The 16,533-nt window shown below is 43.3% G+C and overlaps 1 protein-coding gene across 1 annotated transcript in view; it reads left to right on the top strand.

Moving 5' to 3' along the window:
* Nucleotides 1–1,844: 1,844 nt before the first annotated feature.
* SORCS1 (sortilin related VPS10 domain containing receptor 1) overlaps nucleotides 1,845–16,533 on the top strand; it is a gene marked incomplete at its 3' end in the record, with an annotated part of 285,174 nt that continues 270,485 nt past the window's right edge. The window contains exon 1 of the mRNA XM_080347835.1: nucleotides 1,845–2,904. Coding sequence (XP_080203961.1) covers nucleotides 2,266–2,904 — 639 coding nt within the window. The 5' untranslated portion in view covers nucleotides 1,845–2,265. The remainder of the gene's footprint in view (nucleotides 2,905–16,533) is intronic.

The raw sequence follows: 16,533 nt of genomic DNA, 5'->3' as shown, positions 1-16,533 counted from the left end.
ATAATCATCTGCCTAAATGAGACAGCTAGATTGTTTCTCTCATTAGCTTTAGCCATTCATTCTCATGCAAATCTCTATTACAATCCCAGGAGAAATTTCCTCTGGCTGCTTATTAATTTCCTTCTTCTGAATTATTTTTCTGACTTTCCACTCATCTCTTTGAGTTTCATCCCTTTAGACTGAAGCCTCTTAAAGAGACTTATCATGGGAAGATGCCACTCTTCAGTGCATCCTTTGGGATAGATCCATCTGGTCAATCTGTTGTATAAAAAGCAAAGGATTTGGTTTATAATGAGGTAGCTCCATCTTGAACCCTTGATGCTTTGCTGATTGCACTGTGACTCAGTTTCCCCTGTTTATACAACAAGAGTAAAATTCACTGGCCTTTTTAAAAGGCTTTGGGCTTACTAAAGGAAGGTTGTTTCAGTACAAACTCTTAATTATTATTACTGACAGACTGTAACTAATAGTAACCATTTAGCTGGGAGGTACAGAAACAGGTATGCAGTTAATTGTTTTACAGTAGATTTAGCTGAGGTCTGGTGGTTACATTGCCAGCAATCCATCATTGTTGTAAGCAGCATGAAGTTATGCCCAGCCTCGATTACTGCAAGTCCCCCTTTGCCTGTGGTCTTGTGCTTATATCCCAAGACATGTCACCAGTGAGCACTTGAGTGAAATCTCTAAAATAATGTGGAATAAATCTGTAATTCTCTTTCTGAAATGCCCTACCAAAAATATACAATAAAATCTTCCATGTCAGGAAGGAAATGTTAAAAACATTAATTAAAAAATAAACTCTCCTGGAAATCAAATGGGAATGAGTGAGAGCAAGCAGATGGGGATGGAATAAAATTCCAGTGGAAGAGCCTTTAATTCTCTTCAATCTTAAGGCATGTGGGCATTTGCAAGTGCCTTTTAAAGCTTTATCGGCTCAGTGACCGATAGTGCTGCCTACATGAAGGGACCAGCAGCTCCCATGGCCAGCAGACAGCAACCTCTGCAATCAGGGTTTGGTGGTCTCCTCTGGCCACCACTAGTGGCTGAGCCCTGGGGCAGAAAGCTAGTGAGAGAGGAGCACAGCTCCTGGGTAAGAAACTGGTGGTCCTGAAAATGTGAGAGACAGCTAGAGCAGAAAGGAGTTTTTTCTGCTGATAAACCAATGGTGGGGAATCTCTCCCCCTCTCCCACCACTAACTACTGTCATTTCATTTCCAAAAGCTTGTCCCTGTCTCCATCAGCATTTATGTGATTACATCTTCGCTGTGCCTGAGTGATTTATCTAAACATTGTCAGCTACTGTAAATGATGGTACAACAACGCAAAAGCAGAGAAGGAAACGGAGGGGCAGAAATATGAATTGCCCTCAGTGTAACGGAGCACAGGTGCCTATTCCCAGCAACTCTAGTGCACTTCCATCAATCACAGGAAGAGAGGAAGAAAGGGACATTTCAGAGTCTACTCAGACATTTAAGGCCACTTAATTAATCAAATTAAAATATTTCTTCTGGAAAGACTGTACACACATGTATGTATGCTTACATGTATGTATTACTCCTTCAGTTTGCACATTTGCTTCCAGTCGCCATGCAGTGGCTTTAGTATTTTGGGTCTCAGAAGTAGATTTTAGAGATCTGAGCTGATGGGAAGCAAGAGGATCAGATGGTGCGAGTTTAAAAGTTGGGGTAAGTCCTTCTTGGAGTGGGTGTGTGTGGTGTATGCGTGAGAGAGAGGGGGGAATGAGTAACCAATCACTCACGAAAGACACGCAGGGCGTCCTGACGGGAGGAGTGTGATGCAGAAGCGGCGAAGTGAGAGGGAGCAGAGAGAGAGCGAGAGGGAGACGAGCGAGCTGAGACTTCCACAGAGGCAGCCGGGAGAAATCACCAGCCAGGATTTGCTCCTCTCTCTCTCCCTCTCTCTCTGATTTCAATTCAGCTCCTCCCCCGTGTGGTTGTGACTTTGCCTTCCATCAAAAGCCTGATCAGCAACGCCAATCTTGGGAGACAGGGAAAAAAAAAAAAAAGAAAAAAAAAAAAGAGGGGAAAAGTGCAAAAGAAGGAAAAGAAAACAAGGGGAAAAAAGAAGGGGAAAGAAAGCAATCTTCCCTACCCCCCGGCTTCATCTAATACAGCAGAGTCTGAAACTTTATGGAGTTCTTGCTGTGTTTACCCTGCGGCGGGTGAATCGGCAGCACTCTGCTCTCCTGCTCCTGCTCTCTCGCTCCTGCTCTTTCTCCCTCGCACTCATCAGCAGTCAGCAGCGATGGAAAAAGTTGCTGGCTGGTATCCAGCCTGGCACATTGCTCTTCTGTACTGGACATGGCTTTTCCTCCTCACTTTTGGCTTTACCGGTGCAGAAATAACTTGCAGATACTGCCATTCCCAGGTGAAGCCGCAGCAGCAACATCCGCAGCAGGGATTAATGCATTTGAGGACCGACAGAGGAGAAAAGGAGCAGAGGAGGTTCCCCGGGGAGAAGGGAGGTGAGAGAGGGCAAGGGGCCGGGATGGAGGCGGAGGATGTCGGGCTGCCAGCGACCCTCGCTCCTGCTTCCGCGGGAGAGAAATTCAACGGCTGGGAGACCCGGCAATTGACGAGGCAGCTGGAGAAAGTGGCCGGGGAGAGTCGGCCCCGAGTGGCGGCGGCTCCTGCCGAGGACCATCCTCTCCGGGGACATGGGTCCCCCCCTGCGGGCTCACGGCCGGGACCGGGCCGGCGGCGGAGGGGCCGCAGCCCTCGGGGCGCCGCGGGGCCGAGCGGCGCGGCGGGGCGGGAGCCGGGGGACTCCGGCGCCGCCCGCTTCGGGCTGGAGGAGCTGCGGCTGGGCAGCACCACCTTCGCACTCGCCGGCGACTCGGCGCACAACCAAGCCATGGTGCACTGGTCGGGGCACAACAGCAGCGTGAGTACCGCCGCCGCGGGGTGCGGGCGGAGGATTTGCTTTTGTCCTTGATTTCCTTTTTTTTTTTCTTCTATTTTTTTTTTCCTTTTTTTTTGAAGGGTTGTAGAGGGGGTGGGATGCTGAGTTTTTCTTCCTCGAGGGAGGATTTTGTGCCTCCGGGCGCCGGGGATTGGTTTCGCTTAGCAGTGTGCAGTGGGGCAGAAGTGCTTCAAAAGGGCCATTCTTCTGGAGCAAAAAAACTTTCCGGCGCTCGACCGCTGAGCACAGCCCCCTCCACCCCCTTCTCCCTCACCCTGGGAGCAGAGAGGGATAAAACACTGTGGGGAGGGAAAAGGTCAGTCTAGGAGGGATCCTCGCATCCATCCTTCTCCCCAGGGTAACCACCGCCGGGAGCCTGGGAGGATAAGTTGGGAGGAAGACCTGGGAAAGCCCCTCTGGTGCTGCTCCTCCTCCTCCCAGCCCTGGGGGCCCCACGTCAGTCCAAGGGCCGGTCCTCAGGCCCTGCTGATGGGGAGATGCTGGAGGACTTCAGAACTTCATCTCCGAAGTGCCGAGGTGCTAGGCATAAGGCTGCTTTTGCCTCCTGTCGCTGAAGTGTTGAAAAGAGACAGTTCTTGTCTCTTTCCCATAACCTGAACCTTCCTTGTGAATAGCAGCAGAAGGGCTCTGACATGAGAACAAAAGCAGTCACAGAAACAGGGGACTGGTTTCCCGGCTGGAGCAATAGCTATGGCATTAAAGTTAGCAGCTTAACTTGAACTCTGTATCACTCCAGCCTCTGCTGCAGAGGTAGCCTGGAGCCGCAGGGCTGAGGCCTGGGTGTGCTTTCTGCCTGCCGTTGAGTCTGCTTGTGGACTAGCAGGGGTGGGGGGATCTGGCTGTCTGAATGCTCCAACTTCTGTCACTTTGCATCCTAGAGACAGCAAGCAGAATGCTAATAAGAGAGAAGGGGATAGTTGCCGGCAAGACATAGTTGTTGCCTGTTCGACTTCCCAGGAGAAATTGAGACTCGGGCTTTTCTCCTCTAAGGTGCCTGCAGCTATAATGCCAGAAGGTTTCTGGTTGCTTGGCATAAATCCTTGGCCTCTCTTTCAGCTTTTAGTACTAAGAGCCTGGTAACATTTTGAAATAATAGTCTAATTATCATGAATTCCTTTCAGTATAGATTGTATTGAGGTATATCACAGTCACCCAATTTAGAATTACAGCGGATGTTGTAAGCACCTCACTGTAGGGTTCAGCCCTAGTTAATTGGGACATGGTTTTATGGTCTCATCAGGAGCTTTTTAATCAATGAATTGACAGAATAATACTTGTCATCTCCGTTTTGAAGGACTTTTCTCTTTCTTCACAACTCAGCCTGTCTCTTATGTAGTTGTGCGAACAGAAGCTGCCTTGTAGGAGCTCAGGTCTGTTCATACAAATAGAATTGAGGCCAACACTGGTTTAAAGTGACCCATATGCTAAGAAAAAGCTTCTGGTATAAAAAGTCATCTAGCAGGCATCAGTTTTCCTGGTCTGTTACTGCAATTATGTTTAATCTGTAAATTTATCAAGACAGATATACTGCTATTATGCATGTGTTTTGTAATACATGTGCTTAGGTATATACATATATGTATACGTTTCTGCCAACTGTGGCGGTATGGACTATTAATGCTAGGGACTGATTTACTTTCTGCATGTCTTTGTGTACAAATCTTTTCAGGGAGCTGTCCTCCCCAAAGATCTGTGGATTGCATTGCGTATGGGGAGATTATGCTTCCACCTTGCTCCTTGGGGCTCTGTCAGTGCTGTGTTACCCTGTGCTGTGATTGCAGCCCCCTCACAACAGTAAATGAAATTTGGCCCTAGCAGGACGTGGATACACAACAGGCTTGTCTGGGCCCAGCTGAAGCAATGGTGCGTATTCAGTAGGTAGCCCAGAGTGGCACTGACCTAGTGTCTCTCTGTGGAGATTTTGGGCACTCATCTGTGAAGAAATGCTTCCTGTAGGGTACAATGTATGTTGTTCTGCCTGTGTGGGGGTTGCAGAGGATCCCATGGTGCTGCTTGTGAGGGATGCTGTGTAACCCTGGTGCCCTGGCTGCACTCCAGCAGCGGCAGCTGCCGCTTCCCTGCCTGCATTTCCCTGCTGTGACAGGGGGATGCAACACACCTCTTCACATTTTCAGTCTAATGCACTCTGTAAGTGCTGCTGTTAAACAGCTTTTGCCTTTCACCCAGGCACAGGGGCACTGTGAAGATGATAATGGTTTGCAGCATCTGTGTGAGTATGGGAAAAATCCAAAACAAAGCTCAAAACATTGGAGAACCCTTTAGATAGAAAAGCTAGAAAATTAAAGCAGTGTCACCAATAAGGTTTTCTATTGTAATGTACCTGATTCTGCCAGCTTTGTTGTGGTTCCCTATATCCTTATCTTGGTAGTGGTTTGAATACAATTGTAATGCTTCTAATGGAGGAGAAGGCACTCCTGAAAGGACTCCTGATTTCTGTTAGGGATTGTTCTTGGTGTTTGCAGCTTCTTTTGGGCTTGACTGTGGTTTCATGTTGAGTGTGTATACCACCTAACTGATGGTATTCTGCTCTGAGGATGAACTCACTGTGTGCTTGGTCACAGGTACAATAAGAATAATAAATAGTAGTCCAAGTCATCCAGGTGTAATTGCACCAGCATAAATTGTCTTACATCAGCAATTATTTTGACCCATCAGTGACTTTAGATACTCCCTGGACAGCCTACCCTCCAGTACAATGTCTGTAGCTGGACATTTGGAGTGTGCCCAGGTCACATCTGTAGGTACATACCTCACATGTTCACTAATCCCTCCTTTCTACCTTGGCTTTTTCACTGGTGGACTCAGCAGGAGTTCCCCAGAGCAGTGCTCTGAAGGAATGCAGCATAGGTTTCACATTCACTTCATAAGGCAGTTTACCTTCACCTTGCTCTGTACTGAGTTCTCCTGGGCTGGACGTTGGTTTAGATCTCAGAGTGTTTAGCAAAGAATTTGAGCAGGTACCTTGCTGTACTCCTGGGGGTTGGATTTAATATGCTCATGGTACCTTTAAATATCTGTTTCAAACTTCTGTGATTTACATGGCTGGAAAGACAAAGCTGAGATTCTCCTAGGTCCTCCACAGCAGAGGATCCTCAACAGCCTGATGGAGATGAAGTCTGGACCACATGCAAAACAACCATGGCTAGGCAGGTTTTATATTCCATCCACAGTAGAAAATCAATACAACTGATGGGTCCAGTGCAGGATACATCCTGCAAGGTCATCATTGCTGTTGTCAGGTGATTACACTAGACAACAGGGAAGAGTTAGGTCTCTTATGGGAGAGTTTTTAGACAAGATGAGATTCTACATCAGGAATTGGAATATTTTACTTGATGTTATTGACAGGACAAACTGGGCACAGGTAAGGCAGAATAACAAAGCACCTCTGTATTTCCAATGCACTGTACTTCCTCCTGGGTAAACTAATTGTGAATAACCTGTTGTTGGATTTTCAGCTGAAGTGTTCCAACCTACTTTATAAATTAGGAACTTAAAGAAAGTACAGGGCTACAACAGGTATTGCACCATATAGCCATAAACTGATCAAACTGCATCTTGAAAACAGTTAGGTTTCTTTAAACCAACCCTCCTATTGCCTTCTTTCTTTCTGGGTAGCTGTTCCAAGCTTTATTCTTCATGTTTCTTTTCTAACATTGCCATTGGGCAATTTAGATTTTTTTTGTTGTTGTTTGTGCATATGCTTTTTAATTAAAGTTATTTTCTCTCCCTGGCACTTATGCCCCCTGAAATTATTTTACAGGCAGTGATCATATTCCCTTTCAGCCTCTGGTTTGCTAAATCAAGCAAGCACTGTTCTTTCTGTATCCACTTGTAAGACAGACTGTGGAAAGTGAACTGTGAATTTCTAGGAGTCAGGCTCCCAAGAGCTTGAATTTGAATCAGCTTTTTGCTTTAGATGAACAAAATCCCATGCAGATGATAACAAATATATTCCCTTTTACAAGGGAGACAGTAAAGGCATGGTAAAAGTATCTTAAATTGCCAGTATTCTGTTCAGACCAGAATGCAGGATAACGATCAAAATGTCACTTTTCACATCATCTCACTCTGAATCTTCTTTGCTCAGATGCTGTGCTCATGCAACAGGCTGTATTTGGTACCCTCTGTCCTTCTCTCACTGGCAGAGTGTAAAACTACAAGGCATGGATGTAGAATCTGTAAACGTCATCCCACGACTGACTGGCATTACATTGTATGACACTGTGACAGCCCATTGATCCCTTCATCCCATGGCAATTACATTACTATAAAGGAGGAGTTTTAAGTATATGAATATATCTGTGAAGCCCAGAGCCAGCTGCGTGGTGAGACCCACAGTGAAGAATGACCCCTCTGTCAGTCACTTTGCATTTAGATTGGTTCCTAGGGTGCAAGAAATGGGTCCCAAGAAAGATTCATCTGAGAAGGATCCCTGCATTAAAATGCTTCAGTGAGATGTAGTAGGTATTTCTTACATATTACAACAATATATAATAGTATTAATAGTATAATGCACCAAATGCTGAGACTGTTTCACGCTAATCTCTTGCTAGAGCTAATGAGAATATATTTAGGAAAGGCTGGATAAAAAGTGAGGAAACAAAAATAGGGATTTAAACCAGAAAAAATCAGGCCAAATTAAAGTATTGCTAAAAGTCCTCTGTTTCAGATTTTGGTGTTCTGAACTAGATTTGCTACTGTGTAGATCATATGTAAAATGGATGTCAAGTATTTATGAAGTCTACTTAAAAACAAGCCTTCAGTGAGAGAAAACACTGGAAAATTTCCTGTAACTTTGAGTAGGACTTTATTTCTTTAACCAGAAAGTTCTGAGGGTTTGTTGTTTGTTTGTTTGTTTGTTTGTTTTTGTGGGTTTTATGGGTTTTTTTTGTTTGTTTGTTTGCTTCCCTTTCCCCTCCCCCCCACCCCGCCCCAGCATGTGTGATTTGGCAAAAATGAGTCAACAGTATTTCTTCTGTGTTGTAATCCACCTCTAGATGTATTTCTTGCCTAGCTAAAACGTAGGCTTTTCATACACAGAACACAAGAGGTGTGGGAATCTGTTAATAAGAATAGCCGTGAACTGAGGGAAAGCAGTAGGTGAAAGAGAATCCATGAAGACTAGAAGAAAGGCTTATCATTGTATGAATCTGGTCTCTGTGAAAGTGTTTGGGAGATGGTGAGTAGCTTCCATATGGACTGACAGGTGAGATATGCAAATCCCATCATGAGGTGAGATCAAGGAGAATAATGGAAGAGCTCTGACAGTTGCAACTGGCATCGATACAATATTAGGAGGCTACAAACTGTATAAAGCAAGAGGGTCATAGATTTCAATCTCCTTAATACTGTACTTCATGGTAGAAAAGGGTTTTCTCCCTCTCCTCCTAACTTTAAGTAAAGTTTTATATTTATCTGACCTGGCAATCATGATGAGGTTTGTCCAGAGGGGGAAGCAAGAAGGTCAGAAGTCTTCAACTCATTCTGGAGAGGTTAGAGACCATTCTGACCCCTCCTGTTGTGATACAGCTCTACATATGAAGGGCTGCAAGACCAGCGTTGGTGTTGGACAATCTTGTGTCCTCTGGGCCTTTCTTATTATGCCAGACTCAGTAAAACCCTCATGTTGTGCAAGGCTGGTGAAACTGACCCATCAAAGACCTCTTCCCCTAGAAATACTGTTGTAGCTTGGCCGGAGCATTTAATTTGATTTCCTTCTGATCCCAAGGCACCTGCAAAACAGCCTTGAACAAGCCAACATCTTGAAAGTTTAAATGTAACATTTTTTTCATTGTTTTGTTTCATGAGAGTATTTTTTGAATGGATTTCCAGTTCTTTCATTCTGTATTTAAAAATGATCCTGTGACACAAAAACCTTGATTCAGTGTCCCTCACAGAGGCATCTAGTGATATGGTATTGCCTCTAGCTGCTGCTTCACAGGGCAAAGGTATCCTGTGGATCCTGCACCCTACCTGACACCCAAGCCTGGGAATGTTAGAGCATCTCAAATTAGATTTGCCTATATGTGGGCAACTGATATTACAATGAATGCTGTGTGTACTGGATCATGTTCAGCCAGAACCAAACCTACATTCAGGTTTTTGTTTCATAGGAGGAGAAAAAAAAAATCAGACTGACACAAGGCATTTCTTTTCTCGCATTTTCTTTTTTTATATCTGGCCAGCAAACCAAAAAATCAATGACTCCCGCAGCTCTAATTGACATTTCTATGTTAAATGAAAATGGGCCTCTGTTCCAATTCAAATGGCAGCATTGGGTGATGGACTAATTATTTTGGAATTTTAAATGCACATAAAAGTTGATGCAGTAAAATGATTTTTGTGCCACTAGCAATTTTTTTGGCTATCTCTTAAATCAAACAACAGTTAACATGAGAGCCCTTAATCCCTAATTCTCGGTGCTGGTAACACAATAACACTTCTACTTGGTACTGCACTTTCTTTCCTTGGGGAACATAAAAGGAAAGCACTTTGAGAAGGAACAGAATATTTTAGGATATGTCCTAAAATGTAATTCCTTTCTTTTAGAGGGTCTCCAAGATCTTAATTTAACCTCATATTGTGTCTCTAAATAGGGGAGCGATGTTCTCCCATGATGCCACACCAGCACTCAAAGCTGCCTCTGAACTTCTTCCCCATGTGCTGCCATGCCAGGGACATGCTCAGGACAGGCTGTGCTGAGGTGCCCCTGACATGGGGTGAGTGGGGAGGAGAAGGCTGAGAAAAGAGATGGAGATTGGGGTGGGGAGGGGGAAGGGGAAGAGGGTGGGAAATGGGACCTGTTTCTGCTGCTATGGAGGGATGTCAATGCCAAGCATCCCTGCCATGAGCAGCCTGTGTTGGGACAGGGCCTCTAGTGCCCCCCCTGTGCTGTGGTTAGGGGCAGCACTGTTCCTGCAGGGGCAGGAAAGCAAAGGGAGTCACAGGCCTTGTGATTTCTCTTTTCCTGGAGAGAAAGCTCTGAGATAGCCCAGATGAGATGAAACACACCTCAAGTGAGGGGCTTGGGCGGGATGGAGGGATTGACCCATGCTATGCTTCTGGGAAGTGTGGCCAAGGAACTTCAGGGCAGGTTGAGGAGAGCACAAAGTGTACATAAGGCAGCAAATTATGTGATACCAGCAAACACCACCCACAGAGGAACTGACCTCATTAAAAATAAAAATAATTTTTAAAAAAGCTTTCCCCCTCTCCCCCCATGCTATTGCATTCTCTAATGCAGAAGCAGCAAGGTAGAGAAGATACTCTTGGACTGTCTGAGCTGGCAAAAATACTGAAGTGCAACTAGTATAAAAAGCTATGGCTGGTGTTTAGAGAGGGTGTCTGAAATTCATTCATCAAGACAGTTTTCAGACTGCCACCAGGAATATGTCCCCCATGCCCTGTGTATCGCTTCTTGCTGCTCCTTGGAACTTAAGAGCCCATTTGCAGAATCTTCCATGCTTTGCACAAATATGTTAAATCAAAAGATGAAGGAAAGGAGATGGAAGGGGATGATTTGCAGTTGGCACTTCAAGGCAAACCTTTCTCAAGTCATGGGAAGGCTGTGTTTCTTTGGGTAGAAAGTATTCAGCTACACATGGGAAGCTCTTGTTCCCTTACAATACCAGGTCCCAACTCAGTGTCAGTGCTTGCATTCTCTTTGTATTAGGTTTTATGTCACCTTTGCTGATGATTATTTAAGGATAGCAGTGCCATGAGCTCTTGCAGATCATTTTCATGGAGGTCTTCAGGAGGAGGTGAAAGGCACTTCATAAAATCTCAGGCTATTTAAATAACCCAACAGAGACATCCCCTGTCTTCCCCCAAATGTTTTTTCTTCCTCCCTCATTCTCACTTCCCCCACTACATTTAAGGTTGAGAAAATAATGCAAGGGAAATATTTTATATAACAAACGTAGGCTTGTTTTTCTCTTAGTAAATTGCCCCTGCTCAATATGCGATTTTCTCAGGTGCGATTTTTCGGGGTGTGAAGTAATCATTAAATTCCTCATTCTGAAGTCAGTGGGAAATTCCTTGGTAATGTGCAAATAACCAGAATTTAGTCATTTGGAATAGACTTTGCATGGAATTTTTTTATTTAAAATTCAAGATATATTTTTAGTAGATGAAAGAGGTCATATGCTCCCTTTTTGTGTGTGTGACTGGGTCAGTATAAACCTTTTGATACAGCATAAAGTTCACTGCTTTGGCCAAGAATGTTGCCAGTACCATTCATTGAATATTCTCTGAAAACAGAAGTAGGAGAAGTGAATTCCACTGAATATTTGAAGGAATGTTCAAGCACTTTTTTTTTTTTTTTTAAGAATTTACCTATATATAAGTATAAACATATTTTCTCTGTTAAAAATTATACTTATGGTGAAAAATCAAGCTGTATATGCAAATAATAGGATATGGAAAATTAATTTGCTTTCTATTGAGTTTTAGTTCAGGTTTTCAAGAAAAGAGTTTTCTATAGATGAAAGAGAAAACATTTAAATTGTTCCTTACTGGAAACAAAATAAAATGTGCAAATTATCTGCAAATCAAAGTTAGATCTTACCTTGCTTATGTTAATATACTTTTTATAGGAGAGGATAAACAGGTAAATAAAAGATAAACCAGCAAAACAGCAGATGCATTAAACTTAATACAAAACTGTACAGGTCTGTGGTGAAATGTCACAGGTTAGAAGAGTTTTGAGGATAATTCCCTGAGATGGTGTTCTGGTTGAGGATCACACCATGGAAAAGGACTGCACTACACCTCTTCCACTTCATTTGTGTGCATGTTCCAACACCCTCCTAAATAGGTTAAGAGGGACAGAACCTGAGCTACAAATATGAAGAATATAGATCTGGGCTATAGATCTGGACTTAGCTTGGATTCAGTGACCTAGTGTCTCTACAGAATTGCTACTGAAGTTTAGTAATAACTGTTTACAGTATTGTAACCCAAAGCTGCTTTGATTCTGATCTGCATCTGTTTGTTTAAATGACAAATGACTGTTTAATTGTGTATTTTCTGGGAAACAAAATGAAACAAAACCAACCAAAACATCCTTCAGCTCATCTTTTGGATGAAAAGCTCCAGGTTCAGTGTTGCCCTTCATTTTGTTTTCAACTTGAATAAGTTGACATGTGGTCTGTCTTTTTGCTTCAGAAACTTCTTACCCACTCCCAAACAACTAGTTTAAAGTTGTTAAAGTAATAAAAGTGGTTGATTCCAGATGTCTTTAACCAAAGGCTGTGTCCGTGGCTGTGAGTCAGACAGGACAGCAGCCGCCCTTCCATCCTACCTGTGATGGGAGGAACCTGAACCATGGACACCCATGTGAACTAGAGCCAGGAACCAGGCTCTGTGTTAATGTGTCTTGGGCCAGAGTCCTGCCATGTTCTCTGACTCCACCAGAACACCAGTTTCTACAGTCACTGAAATCCCTGTTATTTTCATCATGCTGCAGGCTGGGATCCTGTCAGGTAGACTTGGCAGCTCTTGTGCCTCCCTCTCCCATGGAAACGTGAGTTCTTCCTCCCTGCAAACCCTGGTGTGCTCCATCCTCCTCCTCCTCCCCAGGCACCCACAGCCCTGTCTGTTGATGCTGTTGCCTGGCGACCACCCTGTGACGGGCAGTTTGGAGGGAAGCGATGATTAAACGACATGAACAGGCTTCTGAAAGCAGTGATCATTATTGTAATGTGACAAGCAGTGACAGCTGAGAGAGCAACACATTCTCTGTGCGCTTCCTAAAAACCACGAAAAATAATAAACATACAAGGAAAGTGGTGCACACACCTGTGTGGGTAGGTGTGTGAGTGCTGATGCCTTCCCATGATGCAGAAGGGCCAGGGAAGACCTGTGGTTCTTTATTAATAAAACGCGAACATAACCCTAATAATTGCCATGATGAACAGGCCACAAGCCAGTGCAGCTGGTATTGATGCTGTCAAACATCTCAGCTGTTCTGATGGCCAAGGCAGCAGTGAAATGGGGTGTGTAGTTGTGAGCAAAGGGTGGCTGTAGAGCCAGCAGCCCCTCACCAACTGCGAGCAGGAATATCCTCTGCATGGGGAGGGAGGGATTGAAGCTTCACTATGAAGGTGGTGGTGCTGCTGGGTCCACCTGCCATTTCTCCTCCTGCCTTCCAGGTGGATGGGACTACTATGGGCACAAGGATGCAAGGTGGATTCAGCCCTGATAGGAAACGAATGACCACAGTTCCCAGTTTAGGGCACTGTGCATCACATCTTCCAGGATCAACTGGGAGGTTCCTTCCTTCCAAATCCAGGTGACACCAAACATTGTCCTTACAAAACAGATTTGGAAACAAGACCAGGTGCATCTCAAAGACTGGGTAAACCAGGATGCTAAGAAGAAATGCTAAGAGAAATCTTAAGAAACTCCCACTCGTGAACTGAAAGCCACCTTGTTTGTTTATTTTTGTTTTGAGTGCTTGGAATAGGCCAGTTCTACAACAACTGGATTGGGGCTCTGGGGATTTAGTCATTCAAGTTTCCTTAAGCCACAGGTTCCTATAGTCTCTTCCCTCTTACACTGCCAAAAACTTCCTGAGAATCTTAAAAAGTTCTGTAGAAAGTGTATTGTTTCCCTTTTTCCTCAGCTTGCTTTGATTTAATTCCTTGTAACGTAGCACAGAATTAGGCTGGGAGCTGGAATTGCAATAGGCAACTTTGATAGCTGGGGAGCTGCTGGACAGTATTATAGCTGAGATCTGACAAAATTCAGCATCCCCACACTACAGAGACGTGGACCAGTTTTGCCAGCATTTATCTGAAGTCCAGAAAGAGTAGGTTTACACCCCTTCCATTATTTTTATCTTGTTCTTAAGTGTAACAAGCTGTAGGGGGTTTAAGTCCTGTTGCTGTCCAGGACTCATTACAATGTGTGTGTTTATGAACACAAGGTATAGATACAGGATCCAATGAAGCAAATAACATTCATACTGATGGTTTATCTGATTCATGTATGGATTTGAAGGAAGGAAATGAATGTTCTTGAAGGTTCCTACTTTCTTTTCAATCACCCGTTGTAGTCTTATCCCAAGTTAGAACTGATGGCATTTCTACTGTTCTCTTGTTCTATTGGGTGCAGATCCCTTCCAGCCCTCCTCAGGGAAATCATGCTGTCTTGGCAGGTTCGTTCCATTTGTATTTTCACCTCAAAGAACAGTGGGGGTAAGGTACAGCTTCAGTGCAAGTGAACATCACCTTTCTCTTAAGGCAAGAGTTAACCAAAGGAATTCTGATATTTCTTTGAACTTTTAAAGTGATGTTAAGTGTAGCAAGTATTTTCAGTAAATGTTTGTGCTCTGGATTATCTGCCTATGCTTTGATGGCTGCTCATGTCCTTTTAAAATTGCTGTCAATGTCTGTGCTTAGCACAGCAGCACTGATTTTCTTTAGTGCTATTCAGGTTCTAAGGCAGGTTTATTGACAAGGCATCTGAGTGATGTCTCTAAAGTGAAATAAGAAAACAAACCCCAAGCTACTTCGCAAAAATCTTTGCAAAAAGAGTTAGGAAATCACCAGTGTTCCTATCCGACTGGAAGAGAAACACATGAAATTTAATCGCCTTAGTTACTCTATCTTTTCAGTATCTCCATTGCGTCTGGCACCATCTCAGAATGAAACAGTTGAGAAGGAATGTTGAGTCTGTGTCTTTGCTCCTTTTCTGTTCATGGAAATCAGGATTCATTTAGACGAAGCCAAGAACCACTGTGTGGCAAGCAGAAGGAGAATCTGTTCCTTTCTAATGCTGAGGTATTGAAAGACCAGGCAGAAAGAATAATCTCTGAGAAATCTTGTGTTTGACAAGGTGGATTTTAGTGAAAAACAAATCTGTATGAGCAAGTAAGGCAAAGAAATACCTTGAGAAATTTTATGAGGAGTAGAGAATATAGTACAAAAGAATCAGCATCTCATTATGAAATGTTACTCAGGAAACCTGTGCTTAATGCTCTATATAAAGAGCATTTTGTTTAAATAAGGACATGCTGTTTTATTAAACAGATGGAGATCTTTGCTGGAGAGAGTTCAGAGAAAATGAAAGATTTCTGTAATTTGGTGCTCCTGCTTAAATATATGGAATTGTGTGGTTGACATCTGAACTTGGATGATATAATATGAATTAAACTTTAACCCACTAGTAAATTTGTCCTTCTAACAAGCTACTCAGATGATGCAGAAATATGCAGTAACAGCTGCTAGAAGATGAAAATACCTCATCACAGAGATACATGGTACAATAAAGTATGGGAAATGAATGCAATATCACAATAAGGATAAAAGAAGATAGATGACATACAGTTTTAAATATCCACCTTCTGTGTTGAGTTTACAAAGGATAGATGACGTCAGAAAATTGAAAACACCACTGAGACACATAAATCATTAAGCATGAGTATTAGAGCCACTTGGGTAAAGAAAGTTGTTGAAGAATTTTCCATTAGAAAATATAGTTTAGTCAAAATCAGAAAATTTCTTGGGAGTATGTAATTTTCAGTGACATTTCCTATACTAAAATATCAACTAAAATTGTCTGCATTCTGATAGTGTCAAAAACTGCAGTGAGAAAAAGTCCTAGTTGGCCTTTGCTTTGGCACCAACAAGATACTAATGCTATATCATGGACACATCTTTTATACTGAGTATGTGAGTATATGGGACACTACATGACACATCATCTTATTCTCAGAAAGTGTAAGAGTTTGTTGCTCCTCCATCCTCTTCCACCTTCCCTTCTGGAAATGGGCCCTATGAACAAGCCGCATTCTTTCTCTTCCCTGGAGAGATTTTGTTTCCAGCTGTCTCTTCTCTGCTACGTCTCCTTTGTCACATGGTGGGTGTCACCAAAGGCTTTTTGCTGAAGGCAACAAGTTCTTTGGGCAGCAAGGGGACTGCGGGAACGCAATTTGGCGGGTAGTCTCAAAGGCAATACAATGTTTTTGTTTCTGATACAGTATTTGTGAGAATTTTATCACTGATAACCCTTGGAGTGTCTGGAATCACATCTCTATATATGTTTTTAATTAATGTTCAATGTTCAGATGCCATCAAAAGGAAATGCTTTAGTGCTATTGATTATCACATGAAAAATGTTTACTCATAGTGATTTTCATGGGAAATGTCATGGTCTTGCCTTTCCCTCTTGAGATAGAAGCCAAGCATTAGCCTGTCTGCATCCATCACAGAACAGAAATTCTGGCTTCTGACACATACAGGTAGAGAATGTAGCTTGGAAGGTCTTTTTAAACTGAATCTCAGCAATTTTTGCATTCTATAAAATAATACTTATTGGGTGCTATAAAGTTATGGTGAAGGTAACTTGAATATCAAAGATTCCTTTTTGTTCCTGAAACAGTCTCAGCGTTACTAATGATAGCTCTGTGGAATGTCAGAAGGGTGGCAGCTCAGCCATTACATACCTGGCCAGAAACTCAAGGGGAGAGTAGATTGCAAGAGAAACATTTGAAAACCCAAACAGCTGCTTTGTACTGTTCTGACCCCTTTCCCCTCCAAGCATATTGACAGCTGAGATCCTAAG

This window comes from Nesoenas mayeri (assembly GCF_963082525.1).
Source record: "Nesoenas mayeri genome assembly, chromosome: 7".
Taxonomy (NCBI): domain Eukaryota; kingdom Metazoa; phylum Chordata; class Aves; order Columbiformes; family Columbidae; genus Nesoenas; species Nesoenas mayeri.
Note: the sequence above shows the minus strand (reverse complement) of the source record. Positions and strands in the feature narration are given on the sequence as shown.